We start from the raw sequence: 22,622 nt of genomic DNA on the forward strand, positions 1-22,622 counted from the left end.
ACTTATTACTTTCCCTTGTTTTTTTTCTTCTATTTTTGCTGTATGTTAATTCTTTTTTTTTCTTACTTAATTCCATGTAGTTAAGCAATTTCATCTATTGATATGTTTTGAATCTTTGCTTTTGATTTTCATTGCATCAGGTTTTTTTGCTTAGTGATTACCACAAACTTTGTAGAGACTATTTTACAGTAATATCAGGTTATATTAATCAAATGCTTACATAATTTTGATTACCTTCAAAAAAAACTAAAACAAGACACGTGAATCTCAGTTGTACAGGACTTGTCTAGGAAGAATAAGGACCTGTGTTCTGTCACCAGCCCCACAAATATAAATACATAAATGTGATACACTCCGTTTTAACTCCACGTCCTCCTCATATTTACAAGGTAAGTTGTCATGATCTATAACCTTGTATCTTGCATACTGTTGAACAAATAATGGTTATTTTTAATAGATTCGCCTTTCAAACTTTGAACTAAGGAGAACCAGGGTACACACCCCGTTGTGTTGCTGGTGTTTTGATTGTGACTTCAGACTTCTCGTTCACTGGGCTTTGTTACTCTAATTGTGTTTCTGAGGCTCAGCAAGGCCCTGTCTTTCCCTGACCCTTGACTTGGCGCCTGTGTTTACTGGTGAATGCTGTGTGGTGACGTAGGAGCTCTGCTGTTCCCAGCCTACTCTGTGAGCAGTGTTCTGCTTGACATGGACCCTGAATCAGGAAGTCACGTGCTCTGAGCAGCAACTCCCCCTTCACTACTCCAAGTGGAATGATTTACAACCCAGGGAATCAACTTGAGTTTATGACCAGCTAACTGTACAGTTGTGGGAGAGAAGTGAGTCAGAATTCTGACAGTAAGACATTTTGTTTGTCTTTTCACATTGTGTCAATGTGCACTTGTACTGAAACACAGAATGGAAGGTACAGATTTATCCACATGTGGTGTCTTCCTATATGACTGAGGAGGTGTGATCACTATTTCTGGAGACAAGGGGAAGATTTCCCTTGATGCACCATGAACAGTAAACCTTTTTCTTCCTCTTTGATGTCAGCGTCACTTCAGGACTTGTGCTTGCAAAAGAAAAGTGAGTGACAGAAGGAAGGGTTCTCATGGAAGCAGAAGCTTTGGGAGCCTTCCTCTTCCTCCTCATTTGCTTGTCTGCTATGGTTGGGGCACAGCCTTCCTAGGGGCCAGTGAGTTTGCAGCAGTTTAAGCAGAAGGAAAGTTCCTGTGGAGCAGAGGTGAGGCGCACTCACACTCACCAGGACATGGATGGGGCATGTCCTACACTGGGTACCATGGAGATCTGGGAGTGACACACCCACCTCCCAGCTCCAGGCCCTCTTCAGGTAATGTCTGGCCCCTAGCAGTGATCCCATTCCTCTCAATGATGTTTACAGAAAAGAGTTCAGCATGCATTCCAGTTAGACCAGATGTACCTCTGTGAAGACAATTTTCAATATTATTTTGACAGTTTCTTGAGTAGAATATTACAAATACTATGAATTGTATATATAGAATTAGGAATGTGGCTCTCAGTTTCTAAAAGAAAAAACACTCACATTCAAAAAGAAATTGTAACTCTATAAAGTAGAAAAAAATGTAGAAGTGGAATTATTATATTATCAATCTATGCTGCGCCCCTCTCCTGACTCAGGCAAAGGAAAGGCCCTACTGAGGTGGATGGTGCAAGGTGTCCAACCTCTGGAAAAGCGCAGTACGTTTCTGGGAATGGGCTGGTTTGTTTTTTAATTCCTGTTAATAAGTGTAGTTGCGACATCTCATATGACCATTAAGTATGAAGGAAAAAACATGACTTTCCCAATTAATGCAACCACTTCCAAAGAATAAGTCTGTTTGCTCTAAATGCAATGATTCAGCTGTGGAATGTAAATTGTTAATGTTTAATGATAAATCTCCTATAGGAAAACATTCAAGGAAGTTTTTGAGAAATTAAATTAAAATCTGAGAAGAAAAATTAATATTAAGAAGACAGATTATTGCTTGTTACTGGGCAATTGTTCTTGTTCCTGTGCACAATTGTTTGGTGTTCTTACTCTTGTTTGATTAAAATTAGTAGCCTCTCTTTTCAAGTTAACCACATGGCATAACCGCGGTGCCAGTTCTAGTCAGTAAATCAAGAAAGAATAGTCAAGGTATAGGCCAATAGTCTGGGATATTTCTAACTATTATTAAAAGCTAACTAAGCAGAAACAGCTCAAAGCAAAATGTGAACTGAAAGTAAAAATGCTTGCTTATGAATAAGCCAAGATATATTTTTTTTATCTAATTGTAGCTATGTAATACTTTGTTTCTTTGAATAATGATTCCTGATTTATAACCACAAAATACTGGGAGCTTGCCAAAATGAAAAGTATATATGATTAACTTCACAAGTAAAGATTGGGATTCAGCACCTTCACTTTGTCTCCATGTTGTTTTTCGCCTGCCTATCGCTGCTGCCTCACCATCCATTCATCTCCTGAGACCCCTTGCCAGAGCTGGACTCTGACAAATCTACTAAATAAAATGTGCCTCACAGTGAGTAGAAAACCTTCACCTGAAATTATTAGGTGTTTGAGTTTCCAGGTTTTTTGTAGAGGGAATTTTTTATACAAATTCAACATTACTGAATTAAAGCAGTGCTGCTCCTCTGGCACTGCGGAGCCTGTTGATGTAGCTCCACTCCCACCCATTTATGCCACATAAGCCATGGTGATGGTGACTGGCTTTGAATGTAGATTTGCTCTTGAAGGCATGGCCTCCAGCAGGGAGAGGAGGGACCATATCCAGGAACAGTGGGCCTATTGACAGGCCCATTAGGTGTTTAAGAACTCTTTTCATTCCATCCTTGTTTAAATGGACCCCTGTAATCAGCTCTACCAGAGAGTTATTTCCTTTAAGTGATGAAACATCTTTAGCACATATTGTTAGAACTGTACATTATTGGTGATAACATAAAGAGATGCTTAACATTATTTGATATTATTGCCCCAATTTATTTTCATTCCATTTTAATTTCAGGCCCTATTTTTCTACATAAATCATACATGGCACAGTATTTTATTGCCAGATATCACCAAGTTATTGAGTTCAACATTTTTATACCTAAAAAACAATAAATGCAACTATTTTTTCCAAGGCATACACAACTATTCACAATCAAATATAATTAATTTATATCCTGGTTTTTGTCCATGTTAATGTAAACTAAGTGTCAGAAAAATTGAAGAGCATGTTCATCTTTAAAATCTCAAACATCCATGGACAAATTATTCTGATATTTTGCAGGCAATATTTATTGTATTTCTTTTGAGTTCCACCCAATGGCCACAATTCCACCTCACTCATAAAATCCAGTGCTTTTCAGAGGGATTCACACGCTCTGAGATTTTGTCCCAGGAATCTCTGTGCTCTCCTCCCCAGCTGTGATCCCTTTGCCCCATGCCAGCTCTCCAGCTCCACTGTCTAGGGCCTGCTTTGTCCTTTGCAGGAGAAGAATTCCTCCTCTGAGCACCAAACTGTTTAATGTCCCCACCCCCTCGCATGGCTCACCTCCCTCCTCTAGACCTCTACTCAGACATCAGGTCCTGCACCCAGGCCTCACTCAACCAGGCCATTCAAGATGGCACCTCAGACATGAGCACTGTTTCTGTTCTTTTCACCTATCATCCACTTTTAATTTGTATTTGTTTTTTATCACCTGTAATAATATGGATTTATTTATTCATTTATGTGTTTTCAGCCTTTCCCTAGAAGTTTCTTGTTTTGTACTAAATTCTTAAAATGTTACAATGCCAAAACTTCCTGGGATGATTAATAAATTGAATGGGATCTAAGATGAAATCATAAAGGCTATATTTTTATACCCATCTAGTGTTTCCTCATTGTGGAATGTCCCATATCATGTGTGGGCCCCATCAGCCTCAGAAATTCCTGTCATGAGGTAATGAATGTAGCATTGCTATGTCATATGCATTGACACTTGTGTCCCACTTCAGTGTGGTCTCCTGGGGCATCTGGTTGGTTTCTGTGGCTGTCCTTGCTTTTTGACGGTTACTATGAAATCATCTGTAGCCACCACTTTATTGTCAATATGTGAAAGCTTTGCAAGGGAAAAAAAGGAGGGGGTGGGGTTAGCCAGAGAAGCCTCTGTGTTATCACAGGGCCAGCAGCTGCTCAAAAGTGATAGTTGGCTCAAGGCACTGACAGGAGCAGAAGCAGCACGGCCAGAATGTGTGTCTTTCTGTCTTTACTGTGGTACAGGAAGTTGGAGGCTTTCAACTTTCAGCTCTATTTTATTCTGTTTCCACAAAGTTTCCTCCTGATGATTGTGAATTGTGACATATATTTTCCATCCAAAGATACTAGAATGCAAACGTTCATCCTTTCCTTTTAACTATCAATATCCCATGAGGAATCACAAGATTTAAGCAACACCTTAATTGTTTTCTTTTCTGCATTTTTATCCCTCTCACCAACTTTAACATTAAGACTGCAAATCTTTCCTTCAAGAGTCTACAATTTTAGTCAACCTGTCCTGTAAAAAGTGAACTGCTGGTGCCTCTTCTGTTTGAAATCATGGCAGGTGTGAACATGATCACTAGCTCCACCTTCATCTTCCCAGGACTCTTGGGCCACTCCAGAGCCCAACAGTTTCTCTTTGGGATGTTTTTGACATTACCTCTCCCTACTGGGCTATGCCCTCATGATTATCCTGATTCAGTTGGACCTCCAGCTCCACACACCCATGTACTTCCTCCTGAGCAACTGTCCCTCATGGATGCCATGCTGGTTTCCACCACTGTGCCCCAAATGGCTGCTGAATACTTGACTGGAATCAAGTTCCTTTCCCCTGCTGGCTATGGCTTGCAGATCTTCTTCCTTCTCACTCTGGGTGGTGGGGAGTGCTTTCTCTTAGCAGCCATGTCCTATGACTGCTATGTGGACGTATGCCACCCTCTGGGCTATCCCATGCTCATGATCTGGCCACTGTGTCTGAGGATGACCGTGGGGTCCTGGTTCCTGGGAGCAGCTGACGGGCTGATTCAGGCAGTTGTTGCCCTGAGCTTCCCATTTTGCAGCAGGTGAGAGATAAACATTTCTTCTGTGAGACCCCCATGCTGGTGACAGGGTAGTGGCATTAACAAGGACACAGTAATAACAGAGACAGTGATGATGAGCACGAACCCTGAGCACATCCTGTGGCAGACTGTGCTCCTTACCCAACTCTCCCATCATTTAATATGCCTTTTTTAACCTTTAAAGAAAAATTGTGACTCACTGCATTTATTAGAAATTTATTGCAGATGTAATTTCATAGGCGATTGTGCACAAAAATGGCCAAATTGAATTTTTGCTGAAACTATATATGATTAAGTTTTCTTTTTCATTTCTTTTCACAGGAAATAGTTTGTCCATTACCATTTTTCCATAATTACTTGTGCCTAGGGCATGCTCCTACCTAGATGAGGTGGGGGATCACATCTTTCTGTAGGCATTCTTCACAAGACCTCTCATAACACAACAGGAATCACATCATCCACCTTTATATTGATTCAGCATCTGACTTCTGCCTCTCCCATGAAAGTTTAGTGTCATTTGATGTGTTATGAATAACAACCACTTATTTTCAACAAGCTGGTCACTAACCTGCAAAGTCTCCTCACACATGGTTGTGGTGGGGCTCTTTTATGGAGCAGCCATTTTTATCTACATGAGACCCAAATCCTACAGGTCAGCTCACCACGATAAGGTGGTGTCAGCCTTCTACCATAGCTTCCGTCTGCTTCAAAAAAAAAAAAAAAAAAACCCTTAGAGAGTGATACAAGATATAAGAGAATGTGACTGAGCCAACCAACATGCAGCAGAATTGCATTTTGTGCTCACTGATGGGTCAAAGTGGTCCCTGATCTCTGAGGAGCAGGGGCACCTGGGTCAGAAAGCTTGCTGTGGCTTCCCTTGTGTGCAGGACGGGTGGTGAGAGGGTAAGGCCATGCTCCTCCTGTGAAGTCAACCACCTGAACCCACAGGCCCACTTTATACCAACCACTGCATGAGTTTGCCCCTCTGAATTTTCAGATCACTGCCTGGTCACCATCTGTCACCTGCTAGTTGTTTTCACTGCACTTGGTGGGAATCTGTGATCAGGTGTCACAGAGACATCATCTCCACCAGGTCTGACATAGATGTGCCCAAATGAGTCCTCTGACAGTGAAGGTTTCCACCAGGTGCAGTAGGTCAAGCCGGAAACCAGCCCATCAGCTCAACCGCTCATTGCTGCCCATTCCTCACAAAGCACCATCGGCTATACACTCTTCCTACACAAATGTCTCTGATAAGCTACTGTCTCTCCTCTATTCTGAGCCTGTGTTGCTGTGGTGGCTCTAAGGCATGCCTTCTCCACCTCTCTTTCAATTCCACAGAACCTGGGTGGGCTCAGCACCACCCATGTGGGACAAGACCACTCTGAACTCTTGAAGCCAATTGTGTGGGATTGGCTGTGTGCTGGAGGATCTCAGCCAGGAGCCCAGAGGACTGGGAAACACAGCCTCCGCCCCCCCTTTATCCTGGGTTCCTCACATGGGTGTGATGTTCTATGTACCTGCTGGGCTTCTGCCGGCTTCACAGGACCATCCCTGGGGATTCAGAGGGAGAAAGAGCTGGCACTGCCACGTACTGCTAATGATGAGGTACCAGCCCAGTTTCCATCTGCCAGAATCTGCCCCATCCCTGAGGGACAAGCAAAGAATGACCCTTCTCTGAGTTCTCTACAATAACTAGAGTTGTGTGTATTTGAGGTTTATATCATGATAATATTGGGTACATATCAATAGTGAAGTGGCTACAGCAGTGGGGCAGATTGATTCCCATCATCACCTATGGTTACAATATATCTGTGATCACATTGTTATTTTTGTGAAATAAAGAGTTAAAATCTAGTCATTATACAATATCATCTGATTAAATTTATCTTTAAGCACATTTGCTTATTCTTCTTTTTAAAAAATTTCTATGAGGTCATTCATACTAATGACAAAACCTAATTCTCTAATGATGCACTATAAATTACAAACAATAGAGTTTAAAAACTATTTCCATGTTTTGGTGGCGTAAACTAGTAGCTAAGACTCAAGGAAATCTGAGAACCTAGGTGGGTATGTAATGTGGTGATTTTCATGGTATTATATTACTCTGCTGCCTGTTTTAGCCTTAGAAGGCAAAGGATGTAGCACATGAGATATGAAATCCTAGAAAAGTTTGAAATATTGCTCTTTCACTTGCTATTTTCAGCAAAGAACCATGAGTGAGATGAGTGATGGTCTAGTGACTTGAGTGGACACAGGCAGGAGGAGGGGAAGGGAGAGGAAGGAGGAAGCAGAGCCCTTGGGGACTATTCTGTTCCTGGATCCCCCCATCCCCCTCTCCCTCTCTCCCTCCTTTCTCTCCCTTCCTCCCTCCCTCCCTCCATCTCCCCCCCCCCTGCTTCCTGGCTGCCATGAGCTGAGCAGCTTTCCTCCACTGTGTCCTTCTGCTACAGACTTCTGCCTTGGAGCCAGTGGACCATGGACTAAATCCTTTGAAACTATGAGCCACAATATTTTTTTTTTCCTCATCTAAGTAGTTTTTGTTAAGTGTTTTTGTCACAGTGATGAAAGGCATTAGTTTCCTACAGTTCTCTGGAATTTACATTTAGTTAAATTTAGTTTTAACTGATACATAAAACCACACACACTGTGCATACTAATGGGGTTCCATGTGGTAGTTCAACATATAACTACATTGTGAAATCTTTAAATCAGCCGGAACATGTCTATCTCCTCAAGCATTTTTCACTTCTTTATGATGAGTACTTTCTAAATCCTTTCTTCTAGTTTTCTGAAATGTGCAGTGCATCGTCGTCACCTGTTGTCACCCTACTGTACAATAGCACACCAGAATTCCTTCTCCTGTAACTACAGCATAGTCACCAGTGATCTACCTTTCCCCAACTCTCCTTACCTCTCTACGGCCCACCTCCTGGTGACCACTCTCCCACTCGCCTATGAGATAATTATTTTTCCACATCTGAGTGAGAGCATTGACCCTTATTTTTCTGTCCCCTTCTTATTTCATGTGACAGAGTGATATTTAGTTCCATCTGTGTTGTCACGAATAACAGAATCACATATGTCTATGGCTGATGGTGTGTCTTTTGTGTGTCTGAACACATTTCCTGTCTCCATTCTTCAACTGATGGACACTGAGGTTGCTTCCATTTCTTGGTTATTGGGAACCCTGCTGGGATGGACACAGCAGTGTCAATGTTGCTTGATGTGCTAATGCCATTTGCAAATTGAAACTACATCACTAGAAAGCCTAATCAGTGTTCCAGGATGCTTTGGCCACAGAGGAGGGATGTCACATCTTCAAGTATTCACTAAAGCATTTGGCAATGTGATAGTATTTTATTGTCATTTAAAATTTAATAATTTGATGAGATTAAATGAATTTCCCTCAATTAATCAGTACACATTGTGCCTGTTTGGGGATTTCTTGCAATTGTGCAGATTCGTTAATTTATACTTTTTGAGTACTTTCATATCAATTTTGAATACATATTTTTGCCACATATGTTTTTGAATTTATTTTAATTTTTATTATTCATTATTATTTCAATTGCACATACTATGGACACAGTGGGATGATTCAATGCATGTGCATAATATAGAATGATTAAACAAAGATGGTTAGCATTTTCATCTTACATTTTTGAGAACATTTAATTAGTATATAATTGTGTGTTTATTCTCAAATGTTTCAAGAAGATTATTTCTCTATTTGTTTTAGAAAGCATATCATTTCATAAATCATCTACATATCTTAGCTGGAATATGAATTTAAATAATTTACCTGTTTCCTCTTGGTGTACTGTTAAGAAAGGTAGCCTTTCTCCTTATGGAAAATAAGAATATAAAACAAAAAATCGATTTTTTTCCCTAGTTTTTGTTTAATTTCACTATGTAAGCTATTGTACTTAGTATAAATGGGATTTGGGGGGGTTTGGTGTGAGTTAGAGCATACGATTTTCTTCTTCTCCTTTCTCATTTGGCTCTCCAGTGGACATGGTGTGTAACTTCTAGTACTTCATCTTTCTAAATTTACACACAGCAAGTCCCCAGGTCCTGCATTCTGCTCTTTGGGCCTCCTTGTGTCTCTCTTATCTGAGAAACACACTCTCAGGTAGGGCAGTACTTTACTGTATGTGGACATGAGCACGTGTATGCATTTCCCTCTCCTTCTGTTTGGGTAATTTCTAGGCAGCATGGGGTTAGTGCGCCTTGCTGGGGAGCACATGGAGGTGGGATCTGCAGAATCCAGAATGCGGGCTACTCCACAGCACAAACAAGTTGCTCCCTTCATAAGCAAATGCCATTTAAAAAAGTATATAGGATAATGCAGATCAAAGCCGACTTTTCAAATTCTATAGTGGGCTTCTTTCATATTCCAGTTGTTAAATACAATGTGTATGACAATCACAATGGTACCAGAGGTGATGTTGTATCATTGTGAGAGTTGTTTTAGATTTGCTGATGGCACAGTAACTGTGCATATGTCCCCTGTTGTCAGCTACTTGCACTAGTGGGAGTGGCTGTGAGTTCCATGAAAACACACCACATGGGATTGTGTGGATGTCTGTAACATATTGTACTTGTTTGCTTCACACAAAATGGGTTAAATCCTGAGATGCCCTCTCCCAGGATATGAGGGTGGCGAGACAATTAGAAGTGTTCCACAGTTGTCTCCGTTCATGCACACAGCATTCCCTGGGGCAAAATTCCCACTTGAGATCATTCAAGATGATGCAGTCATCAAGGGAGAACAAAATGCTCATGTACACACCCTTGGATGGCTTTATTTGGCTCCACATGTTTGTTCCTGGAGTCAGTGGGGACAGCTGCACAAGGAAGACACTCCATGCTCAGAGGCCATCCCTTCACTTGGACACCCACTCCTTCCCAGGCCAGCTGGTAGGTCATATTCAGTTCATTTCCTAGTCGTTTTGAATCAACCACTCACCAGCAGAAAAGTGAGTACCTATAAAATGGACCTTTCTAAGTAAGCAATGTGAAACTCATCACTGTGCAATAGCTCGGTGCTTAGGATCTTCTGTTTGTAAAATCTCACAATGAGGATGGTTGTGTTTCATCCAGAAAACATCTTCCTAATTGACTTCATCTGTAAGGGCTACAAAAATTATTTAAATTGCATTAACACAGTGCCAACTTGTTGTGTAATCACATGTGAATTCCTCTATTTACACACCTGGGGAAAACAACCAATCTTAGGTGTCTTCCATTAACACACTTACATTTTGCTTAATTGTTTTCTTTCTATGTCCTGTTTTTATTTATGCATTTTTTGGGGGTACTAGGGATTGAACTCAGGGACACTTGACCACTGAGCCATATTCCCAGCCCTATTTATATTTCACTAAAAGAAAGGGTCTCACTAAATTCTTATCACCTCACTTTTGCTAAGGCTGGCTTTGAATTTGTGATCCTCCTGCCTCTGCCTCTCAAGATGCTGGGATTACAAGCATGTGCCATCGCGTCCAGCCTGTCCCATCATTTTTGAAATTAAATCTTTTGAAATTCTTACTTTGATTTTACTGTGTCTCTCTGATACTCTCCTACATGCTCACCTATACCCATAATTCATCATTCAACATACAAGTTAAGTTATGTGGCTCAGGTATTATTTAGATCAATTAATATATCTTCAAGCTTTCTCATTATCATAAGGAATTTTCTCATACCATGTGAGCAGGCAACTTAAAGATCATTTCCTTTTAAGCTAATAAAGATTAATTTGCTAACTTAAAAAATTCTATATGAATTTTGAATTTAAATCAGGCACTTTTGTAAACAGAAAGAGGAAGAAAGCAGAGAGTGAAAGAGGGGCAGACATGAGAGTGAAATTGAAGAAGAAATAAATAAACGAGTTCCAAGAATTGGTCCAAATAATAGGAAAGGGCAATGACGGTGGATACAAAGAACATCTTGTCTGATGGAACTTTGTCCCAGCTACTGCCCTCAAAACTTCATGTGTAAATTGCTTTTTCTTTCCAGCTAGAGATAATAATCTCATTTTGTTGCTAAGTGCAGTTCTAGAACACAAATTCACTGCAAACCAGATGCCACAACTGACAGTGAGATTACAGGTGTGAGTTGCATTCAGGAGAAAACCTGGCTTTGTAATGACCATATGTGTTGTATGGTCTGCCCCTCGGTGACCATGCAGACATCCCTGGACAGTGCAGAGCAGAGATTTCCTCTGAGTCCCAATGAGGCACAGAGAGGACAGTGGTGGTGGTGGGAAATCTAAATAAGGGACAGCTGCATATGGCTTTGATAATTAATCACAACAGAAGAACAGACTTTGATCTCAGGAAAACAGAAGTGTTATGAAGTTAATTCAATAACATCAATCCAACTACTTTTTAACAATTTAAAATTGTATATATTTTCTGACACACTTTATGTGTGGAAAATTTTGAGCTACATTAAAAACAATCTCAATTTTTTGATGGTTAAAACTGAGACTTAGATTGTATTAAATATTTCATTCCAAGACATATAACTAGTCATATAGACATATAAATAGTCATTCCAAGATATATAACTAGCAGAAAAAACTTACAAGTAAAGCTGACTCAAGTTCTGTACTTGACCAAAGTACAATTTAAAATGTATTTAATCCTGTCTGATCTGTATGAGTGAATAGAATGTAAAGGTTCTCTGTTTAGTGAGCATATGCTGTTGTAGAAAGCAGAACTCTAAAAATACATGTGGCATGCATCAGAATGTGAAGTATAATAATGCAGCAAAACTCAGGAAGAGCTTGATAGTGACTGAAACCTCATCAGCAGTCAGGCAGCGGTGGGCAGGTGGGGGATGAGGTTGTCTTCAGCTGGGAGGATTCAGAGGCCTCTGGGTGCAATGAGAGACCAGGACAGCCCAAGGGGAGATGGGAAGATGTCTGAGAACTACACTTATGCCAAGAATCAGGCATTTATCCTATGCATGAGACTCATTTATCCTATGACTGGTACTTGCTTCACATTAACACTTTTCTTTTTTAATCTGATTAATTGGAAACTGTAATCTCCACTAAGAAAAAAGCATTTGGATGGATGGCAACAGAACATCCCAGCATTTTATTAATGTCCAGATATTTGGCTGTTTTTCTTACCATTTGTAAATCCTGATGCCATTCTTTTTTATTTTCCTGCTTTATGTGTATGAGCCCTATCATTAAAATAGGTACCCATTGATTGCCCTACTGTTGAAGGGTGTGTCTGTTCTGATCATCTGCTGTTCATTAAATATTTTAAAACAAATGCACTTGGGTTATGGAACCCACTGGTAAAATTCTTCATGAGAATATATTCGCCACTTAGTCCTCACTAGCATTTCCCACACTTCCCACGATATAAACAACAAGAAGATAAGTTTATGAAATTTAGATGCACAGATTATTGGAAGACAGATTTATTACTTCACAAAGTAATGTAAACGGTATCCAATGGTATTTAAAGGTGGATTGACCTAATGAAAATATCACCAGTTTGATAAAGCCTTTTGGTTTACTGTAAAGAGAAGTTCTGAGTTATCTGCAAGGGAAGGCTGCAGGCCCCTCTTGAAGGGGTGTGCTCCCAAGGCTGAGGAGCTTGGACTTCTGCAGTGAGCAGTTCTGCCAGTCTGAGCACAGCCTTCCCTTTGAGGCAGAAGTGCACATCGCTATGTGAGACCACAGCAGACAGGTGTCCAAGGTGAACACGCATATGGAGACAGCCCTGTCTTCAACACCAAGAGCAAACACCTGCCAAAACATTCTCCATGTCCTCCTTTGTTCTTAAAGGTGGGTGAACAGTCCCTCAGGTGACTGAGACTGTGTAAATGCTGTAAGGAAAACATCTACAAAAAAAAATCAGTCTAGGAGCATTAGAATGGTCCATGAACCAATAGGAACCCACCTGTACTCAGATCTACAGTCCTGTCTTCATGCCCAGAACACTTACATAACTTTGCTTCCTTCCAGACATCCCAGTCATGATGCAGAGGGGATCCTGCAGTGGGGGAGCTCAGGGAGTCAATGGGAGCAGCTCTGATTCACTGGCCAGTCTGCACCCAAGGTGCTGGTGAGACACAGACAGACTCCCCTCCATTCAGCTGCCCTGGACGAGAAGCCCTTGCTCAAAATACAGCAAAAGATGGAAAAATCAACTGAAGCCTTCACCTGATAGAGCACTTAGTAAACTAGACAAGTATAATTGGATGAACCTACACCTGCAGGAGTCACCATTTTTTCTGAAACTGTCACATATAATATGAATAATGTTTTGATGGGCCAATTTCCACATAGTCCAACTTTACCATAAAATAGTGTTTACCCTTGGGTGCATTTTCTATGACCTTGGTGGAACTTCCAAGCATGACAAGTTTGGAGAACCACACTGTGGCTGAGTTTTTTCTTCTGGGACTGCTGCAGCACACACCAGCTCACTTCGGTGTCTTCGTACTCATCTCCATGATGTTCTTTGTCACGCTGACAGGAAACAGCCTCCTGATCCTGCTGATCCTGGTGGACCCCCTTCTGCATACTCCTATGTACTTTTTCCTATGGCAGTTGTCTCTCATTGACATTCTGTTCACAATTGCCATTGTCCCCAAGATGATGACTGACTTCCTCCTGCACAAGACTGCCGTCTCTGTGTCTGGCTGTGGGACACAAATCTTCCTGGGATTGGCCTTGGGTGGAACTGAGTGCATCATTTTGGGACTCATGTCCTATGACCGATATGTGGCCATCTGTAAGCCTCTCCAATACTTGCTGCACATGAACTGGCCCCTCTGCAGGCAGATGGCACTGAGCTCATGGGTGAGTGGTACATTCAATGCCTTGGTACACACTGTCTACACCATGAAGTTCCCTTTCTGTGGACCCAGAGAAATCCATCATTTTTACTGTGAACTCCCTGGTGTCCTGAAGCTCTCTTGTGAGGACACCTTGGCATATGAGACCGGGGTGTTGATAAGTACCACTATTCTGCTTCTCATTCCATTCTCCATCATCCTTGCCTCCTACATACTAATCCTGGTCACCATCATCCACATAGCTTCTGCTGAGGGGAGGAAGAAAGCTTTCTCCACCTGCTCCTCTCACTTGGTGGTGGTCAGCCTATTCTATGGTGCCCTCATTTTCATGTACATGAGGCCAATCTCTTCCCATACTCCAGGCCAAGATAAAGTTGTGTCTGTCTTCTACACCATTGTGACACCAATGCTGAACCCCTTGATCTATAGTCTTCGAAATAAGGATGTGGTGGGAGCCTTGAGAAAAACCCTATGGAAGTGTTCAGCATGTGGGAAAATGTGACTGAGGACGGGGCTTCATGAGTATTGACCAAACGTGAGCACTGACCAAACGTTAGCCTGCCTCCAGTAGAGATGCTCAGAGTCAGGGCTGCAGATGAGGGGCCACTGAATATTCTGAAGTGTCAGGTGTGGCCCCAAAGGGATGCTGGACTTCTCTGCAGGAACCCCTCTACAGCTTGGCCAGTGTGATGAGGGTGGCACTACCCAGCCATCATGAAGACAGGGAGGCTCTGGTTCCAACCATGTTGTCACAGAGAAGCATGTGACTGCATTAGAAGAACTGTGATTACAGCTTATGAAAAGTCACCCTCTGTAGGTACTGGGATAGAAGACCTGCAATTTACAGGTCTCATTAGTAAGTCAAGTTCAAAATGAATATTTTATTTTAATTGAATGCATATAAGTGTCATATACAGTCCTTTAAAAACAATTGAGTTGCTAGATGGCCATGTGTGCGTGTTTGACATAAAGAGTCCTTTGTTCATTAAACATACCGGTCTCCAATTCTAGGGAGTACTTTTGTAATCACAGATTGTGTGTGGAGTGGTTTATGTTAACCTTGAAATTCTTACCTGAAGAGTGAGGAATAAGGCACAGCCCTGCCCTCAATGCTTGCCACATTCAGGATTCAGATGGTTCGTGGGTAATAGATTTAAATCTGTATAATGCTTTTGGAAGTATGGCCATTTTGACAATATTAATTCTGCCTATCTAGGAGCATGGGAGATCTTTCCATCTTCTGAAGTTTTCTTCAATTTCTTTCTTTAGTGTTCTGAAGTTTTCATTGTAGAGATATTTCACCTCTTTTGTTAGATTGATTCCCAGGTATTTTCATATTTTTTGAGTCTATTTTGAATGGAGTAGTTTTCCTAATTTCTCTTTCAGTGGATTCTTTGCTAATGTATAAGAAGGCATTTGATTTATGGGTGTTGATTTTATATGGTGTTAGTTTGCTGAATTCATTTATTAGTTCTAGAAGTTTTCTGGTGGATTTTTTTTGATCTTCTAGATATAGAATCATGTCATCAGCAAAGAGTGACAGTTTGAGTACTTCTTTACCTGTTTGTATTCTTTTAATTTCTTTCTTCTCTCTAATTACTCTAGCTGGAGTTTCAAGGATGAATCTGAATAGAAGTGGTGAAAGAGGACATCCTTTTCTTTTTCCAATTTTTAGCAGGAACGCTTTCAATTTTCCTCCATTTAGAATGATGCTGGCCTTGAGTTTAGTATATATAGCCTTATGTTGACATAAGTTCCTACTATCCCTAGTTTTTCTAGTGTTTTGAACATTAAAGTGTGCTATATTTTATCAAATGCTTATTCTGTATAGATTGAGATGATCATGTGATTCTGGTTTTTAAGGCTGCTAATATGATGTATTACGTATATTGATTTCTGTATTTTAACTAACCTTGCAGCTCTGGGATGAATCCAACTTGATGGTGATGCACTGTTTTTTAAATATATTTTTGTATGTGATTTCCCAGAATTTTATTGAGCATTTCTGCATCTATGTTCATCAGGGATATTGGTCTGAAGTTTTCTTTCCTTGGTGTATTTTTTACTGTTTTTTGTATCAGGGTGATATTAGCCTCATAGAATAAATTTGGAAGGGTTCCCTCCTTGTCAATTTTTAGGAGTATTGGTGTTAATTCTTCTTTGAAAGTCTTGTAGAACTTGGCTGAGAATTCATCTGATCCTGGGCTTTTCTTAGTTGATAGGCTTTTGATAGCATTTTCTATTTCATTACTTGAAATTGATGTATTTAAATTATATGACCTGCTCATTTAGAGTGTGTAGGTCATATTTCTCTAGAAATTTGTTGATGTCTTCTATTTTATTAGAGTATAAATTTGCAAAATAGTTTCTAATTATCTTCTTCATTTCAGACATGTCCATTGTGATATTTCCTTCTTCATCTTGTATTTTAGTAATTTGAGTTTTCTCTTTTTTTTTCTTTTTGTTAGAATGGCCATAGTTTTATCTATTTTAATATTTTTTTTCAAAAAAACAACATTTTGTTTTGTGATTTTTTTCAATTGTTTCTTTTGTTGAGATTTCATCTCTGATTGTAATTGTTTCCTGTCTTCTATTGCTTTTTGTTGATTTGTTCCTCTGTTTTTAGGGCTTTGAGATGTAGTGTTAGGTCATTCGTTTGTTAACTTTTTTATTCTTTTGGACAATAAACTCAATGCAATTAACTTTCTTCTTAGTACTGCCTTCATAGTGTCCCAGAGATTTTGATTTGTTGTATCAGTGTTCTCATTTAACTCTAAAATTTTTAAAATTTCAGCCTTGATTTCTTCTACTACCCATTCATCATTCAATTGTGTATTATTTAGTATCCATTGGTGACAGTAGCTTCTATTTTAAATTTTATCATTAATATCTGTTTTCATTCCATTGTGGTCTGATAGAATGCTTTTTTGTATTTACTAATAGTTTCATTGTGGCATAAGATATAATCTATTTTAGAGAAGGATTCATGTGCTGCTGAGAAGAAACTGTATTTGTTTGTAGATGTATGAAATAATCTATATGTGTCTATTAAGTCTAATTCTTGATTGCATTATTTAGTTTTATAGTTTCCCTATTTAGTTTTTGTTGGAAAAATCTGTCTAGTAGTGAAAGAGGTGTGTTAAAATCACCCAGTATTGTCCTGTGGTCCATTTGACTCTTGAAATTGAGAAGGGTTTGTTTGATGTTAATAGATGTTAATTGTTTGGCTCATAAGTGTAAGTGTTATATCTTGCTGATATACACTTCCCTTAAGAAGTATAAAATATCCTTCTTTGTCTCTTCTGAATAACTTTGGTTTGAACTCTTCTTTATCTGAAACAAAAATGGAAACCCCTGCTTGTTTCAGCAATCCATTTGAGTGATAAGTTTTTCCCCATCCTTTCACTTTCAGACTGTGGATGTCTTTGCCTATGAGACAGCATATTGTTGGATCTTGCTTTTTAATACAATCTGCCAGTCTCCGTCTTAGGATTGATGAGTTTATGCAGTTAATATTCAAGGTTATTATTGAGATATGGTTTGTACTCCCTGTCATCTTGATTTATTTCTGGTTTTTGATTTGTGCTAGTTTCTCCTTTGGTTGAATGTCCCTTTAGTGCAGACCCTCCCTTTGCTGGTTTTCACTTTTTTTTTCACTTTATCCTCATAGAATATTTTGTTGAGAATGCTCTGTAGTGTAGACTTTATAGTTGTGCATTCTTTTAATTTTTGTTTATTGTGGAATGATTTAATTTTATTTTCAAATCTGTATCTTAATTTTGCTGGATATAAAATTCTTAGTTGGCATCTATTTTTCTTTCAGTGATTGAAATATATTATTTAGGACTTCCTAGTTTTGAGGGTCTGGGCTGAGAAATCAGTTGAGATCCAAATTGATTTTTCCATATATGTAATTTAATTTTTTCTCACAGCCTTTGAGATTTTATCTTTATTCTCTGTGTTAGTCATTCTCATTAAAATGTGTCTTGGTGTGGGTCTGCTGTTATGAGAGAGAAAGAGGTTTTCTGGCACCGGTGAGGCCCTGGGTTTTAACCTCACCATGGAAACAAAAAACAATAACAACAAAAATTACTTGGGGAGACAGAGGCAGGAGGAGCCCAAAGTTCAGTTCAGCATCTGCAAACTGTGAAACCCTAGCTCAAAACACAAAAAATAAAAACAAGTGTCATGGATTCAGCTCAAAGTTTGAGCCCCACTGGGATTATTCCACAGCACCTCAATGAAAAACATTTCTCTATACACATATAGTATCAGCTGCTGCAACTTCAAGCAACTTAGCAAATTATGCTTGTTAGGTGCAGGGCAGGCTGAACTAACTAAGTTGTCTGCAGGGCAGCCTGAACAAACATTAGCTGCAGGATAGCCCACACACTCAAATCCCCCTCTGTCTGGTCCTTTATCACCTGTTTGCATCATGTCTGAACACTCAACCCCATTCAAGGCTGAACCCTCGACCCCCACCCATCTGGTGCAACCAAAACCCACATCTGACCCCTGCCTCATCTGCCTGAAGGCAGAAGATGACACCCTTAGCAACCACTGTATGATCCAATCACTGTATGCCAACAAGGAAGCTTGAAGACCAAGAGACCCCATTAGATTTTGGCTATAAAAACTCCCTCCTGCTGGGCCCCCCTCTCTTATTCTCTCTCACTTTCACTCTCTCTCACTCTCCCTCTCACCCTCTCTCTTGCTTTAGCTCTCCTCCTCCCTCTCTCCTCTGTCTCTCTGCTCTCCATGTCTTTCTTTTCTCTTTCCCCACTCTTTCTTTCTCTCTCTCTCTTTTCTCCTCTTTTGCACTGCTGCAATAAAGATCTCTTGGTCGCTGTGAGTGTTGTGGTCACTTTCTTTTCAATGCTGCCCAGCACAGTGGCGCATCCCTGCAATCCAAGTGGTATGGGAGGCTGAGGCAGGAGAATTGTGATTCAAAGCCAGCCTCAGCAACTTAGCAAGGCCCTAAGCAAATGAGCAAGACTCTGTCTCAAAATAAAATATAAATAAATAAATGAATAAAATAAAAAGAGCTGGAATTTTTGGCTCAACAATTTTGCCTTAGTTGTGTCAGGTGTAGGGCAGGCTGGAACTTGGTGAAGATGGTGACCTCTGAGAGATAGAGCATGAAGTGCAGGATAACCTTGACACTCAAACCCCCATCTGTTTGTTCTTTATTCCTGATTTGTCTCAAGTCCAAATGCTCAAACTCTGCACTCAAGGCTGAACACTTCACCCCCCCTGCTCAAGGCTGAACACTCAACACCACCTCTCCCCCACACCCCGCCCAAGTCTGAACACTGAACCCCCCTTATGCCAACAAGGCAGCTTGCAAACCCAGAGACCCTATTAGATTTAGGCAGCACAGCAGAAGGTCTACAAATCCCTTCTGCTGGGCTCCCTCTCTCTCAAACATACATTGGAGAAAGGATAGTTTTTTACAAAAAATGGTGCTGAAAAGTAGGAGTTTAGATGTAGCAAAATGGAATTAAATCTCTACTTCTAACCACATACAAAACTCAAATTAAAGTGGATCAAGCACATAAAAATTAGACTGGAAACTCTGCACTTAATAGAAGAAAAAGTAGGCCCAATGAGTCAGGGACACCTGGTGCAGCAGACCTCTCTTCTTATTTGTAGATAAACAACTTAGCTGGGTGGGAATGTGCCTAGGAGTGCTCTGTGGGTCTTTCCAAGGACAAATGTCATGTCCCTTCCTTGGACAGGCTTTGCTCTGAGGTAGAGGCTGGTTTTTCATTCTGAGAAGTTTAGTAGTTTTAAGAATTTTCATCTGACACAGTAATTAAGGTAATTAGCTATTACAGGGCTTAAGATAGCCCAAGATAATGCTTGCTTTCCACACAGAACCTGTCTTCCCACCCTCATGGTGGTCTAGTTAGCCAAAGTCAAGTGGTCTGGAGGTTCTTTGATGTAAATGAAAGTGATGCTGCCAGTTATCAGTGAGGACTCCTGCCTCCCCACATGTTGAAGTCTGAACGTTAGAGAAGCACACTGAGGCAAACATAAAGTTGGGTTTATCTAAAAAGGGGTAACCTAGACTTCTCCCAGGAGGGAGAAGGGGCCACAGCTGGTATCCTTGTATCCCAAGAAGCAAGGTGTTCCACCTTTTCATGTGTCCTAGGCTTCCTCTGTTCTCTGCCCTCTTCCCCTTATCTTTCTCCTTCCTGCACAGTGACTAGGCCCAGGAATGCTCCATGGGATGGCCCAAAGTTGGGACACAGGTGGGTTGAAGAGGGAAGGGCAGGATGGAGCAGCCCAGGACACATTAACAACCTTATAGCTCCCTGTAGGGAGGGGCAATTCCTGGGGTAGATTACCTTGGCAACAAGTTGGAGCAGGGGCAGGTTCTTGGTAAAGGTGGAGGAAGGGCTCTGAAGGAATTAACATTTCAATCCCTCAGTGGGCAGTCTCCAACTTCCAAGACTCACTCTAAATTGGCCTCCTTGATCCGACCTGACTCGGTTTACCTATCTATACCGACTTCCTGTCTGGTCTGAAGGTTCTTTGATGTAGATCCAAGTTCATAGAGAACTTCAGTTCACACCTGTAAAAATCCTGTGCTTCTCCTTTTATCTTTCTTAGACAACATATCACAATTTCTTTTTTTATTAGTATTATTCTATTTTTAATTGCTTTTATTTTTTAAATATATGACAGTGCAATGCACACAATTCTTATTGCAAATATAGAACACAATTTTTTCATATCTTTGTTTTTATATAAAGTATGTTCACACCAATTCATGTCTTTACATGTACTTTGGATAATGATGTCCATCACATTCCACCCTTATTGCTAATCCCCTGCCCCCTCTCTACTCCTCCCTCCTCTCTGCCCTATCTAGAGTTGTCTATTCCTCCCATTCTCCCCCTCCCTACCCCACTATGAGTCAGTCACCTTATATAAGAGAAAACATTCACCATTTGCTTTTTTGGGATTGGCTAACTTTACTTAGCCTTATCTTCTCCAACTCCATCCATTTACCTGCAAATGCCATGATTTTATTCTCTTTTATTGCTGAGTAAAATTCCATTGTGTATATATGCCACATTTTTTTATCTGTTCATCTACTGAAGGGCATCTAGTTTCATTCCACAGTTTAGCTATTGAGAATTGTGGTGCTATAAACATTGATGTGGCTGTGTCCCTGTAGTATGCTGTTTTTAAGTCCTTTGGGTATAAACTGAGGAGTGGGATAGCTGGATCAAATGGTGGTTCCATTCCAAGTTTTCCAAGGAAACTCCATACTGCTTTCCATATTGGCTGCACCAGTTTGTAGTCCCACAGCAATAAATGAGTGCGCCTTTTTCCCCATCCTCACCAACACTTATTGTTGTTTGTCTTCATAATAGCTGCCATTCTGACTAGTATCTTAGAGTAGTTTTGCATTTCTCTAATTGCAAGAGATGATGAACATTGTTTCATATATTTGTTGATTGATTGTATATCCTCTTCTGAGAAGTGTCTATTAAGGTCCTTGCTCCATTTGTTGATTGGGTTATTTTATTTTTTTTTTTTTTTTGGTGTTTAGCTTTTGAGTTCTTTATATATCCTAGAGATTAGTGGTCTATCTGATGTGTGAGGGGTAAAAATTTGCTCCCAAGATGTAGGCTCTCTATTCACCTCATAGATTGTTTCTTTTGCTCTAGAAACTTTTTAGTTTGAGTCCATCCCATTTATTGATTCTTGGTTTTAATTCTTGTGCTATAGGAGTCTTATTAAGGAAGTTGGGGCCTAATCCCACATGATAAAGATTTGGGCCTACTTTTCCTTCTTTTAGATGCAGGGTCTCTGGTTTAATTCCTGGGTCCTTGATCCACTTTGGGTTGAGTTTTGTGCATGGTGAGAGATATGGGTTTAATTTTATTTTGTTGCATATGGACTTTCAGTTTTCCCAGCACCATTTGTTGAAGAGGCTATCTTTTCTCCAATGCATGTTTTTGGTGCCTTTGTCTAATATAAGATAATTGTAGTTTTGTGGGTTAGTCTCTGTGTCCTCTATTCTGTACCTTTGGCCTACCAGTCTGTTTTGGTGCCAATACCATGCTGTTTTTGTTACTATTGCTCTGTAGTATAGTTTAAGGCCTGGTATAGTGATGCCACCTTCTTCACTCTTCCTGCTAAGGATTACGTTAGCTATTCTGGGTCTCTTATTTTTCCAGATGAATTTCATGATTGTTTTTTCTATTTGTATGAGGAATGCCATTGGGGTTTTGATCAGAATTGCATTAAATCTGTATAGTGTTTTTGGTAGTATGGTCATTTTGATAATATTAATTCTGCCTATCCAAGAGCAAGGTAGATATTTCTTAGGTCTTCTTTGATTTCTTTCTTTAGGGTTCTGTAGTTTTCATTGTACAGATCTTTCATCTCTTTTGTTAAGTTGCTTCCCAAGTATTTTATTTTATTTTATTTTTTATTTCTCGTATTGTAAATGGGGTAGTTTTCCTCATTTCCCTCTCAGAGTATTTGCAACTGATTTACAGAAATGTCTTTGATTTATTGGTGCTGATTTTATAACCTGCTACTTTGCTGAATTCATTTACTAGTTCTAGAAGTTTTCTGGTGGAGCTTTTTGGGTCTTCTAGATATAGAATCATATCATAAGCAAATTGTGCTAATTTAAGTTCTTCTTTTTCTATATGTATCCCTTTAATTTCTTTCATCT

General features: G+C 40.0%; 1 protein-coding gene across 1 annotated transcript; it reads left to right on the forward strand.

Annotated features, from left to right (window-relative positions):
• The first annotated feature begins 13,478 nt into the window (after positions 1 to 13,478).
• On the forward strand, positions 13,479 to 14,423 carry LOC139705857 (olfactory receptor 2T27-like). The gene has a single exon (XM_071612756.1). The coding sequence runs from the start codon at positions 13,479 to 13,481 to the stop codon at positions 14,421 to 14,423; it is 945 nt and encodes a 314-aa protein (XP_071468857.1).
• The last annotated feature ends 8,199 nt before the right edge of the window (positions 14,424 to 22,622 follow it).

The sequence above is a fragment of the Marmota flaviventris genome, chromosome 5 (genome assembly GCF_047511675.1).
Source record: "Marmota flaviventris isolate mMarFla1 chromosome 5, mMarFla1.hap1, whole genome shotgun sequence".
Lineage (NCBI taxonomy): Eukaryota > Metazoa > Chordata > Mammalia > Rodentia > Sciuridae > Marmota > Marmota flaviventris.

Bases quoted from the DNA above. Each gene is read 5' to 3' on its own strand.
- LOC139705857 (XM_071612756.1), top strand. From the start codon at position 13,479: ATGACAAGTTTGGAGAACCACACTGTGGCTGAGTTTTTTCTTCTGGGA.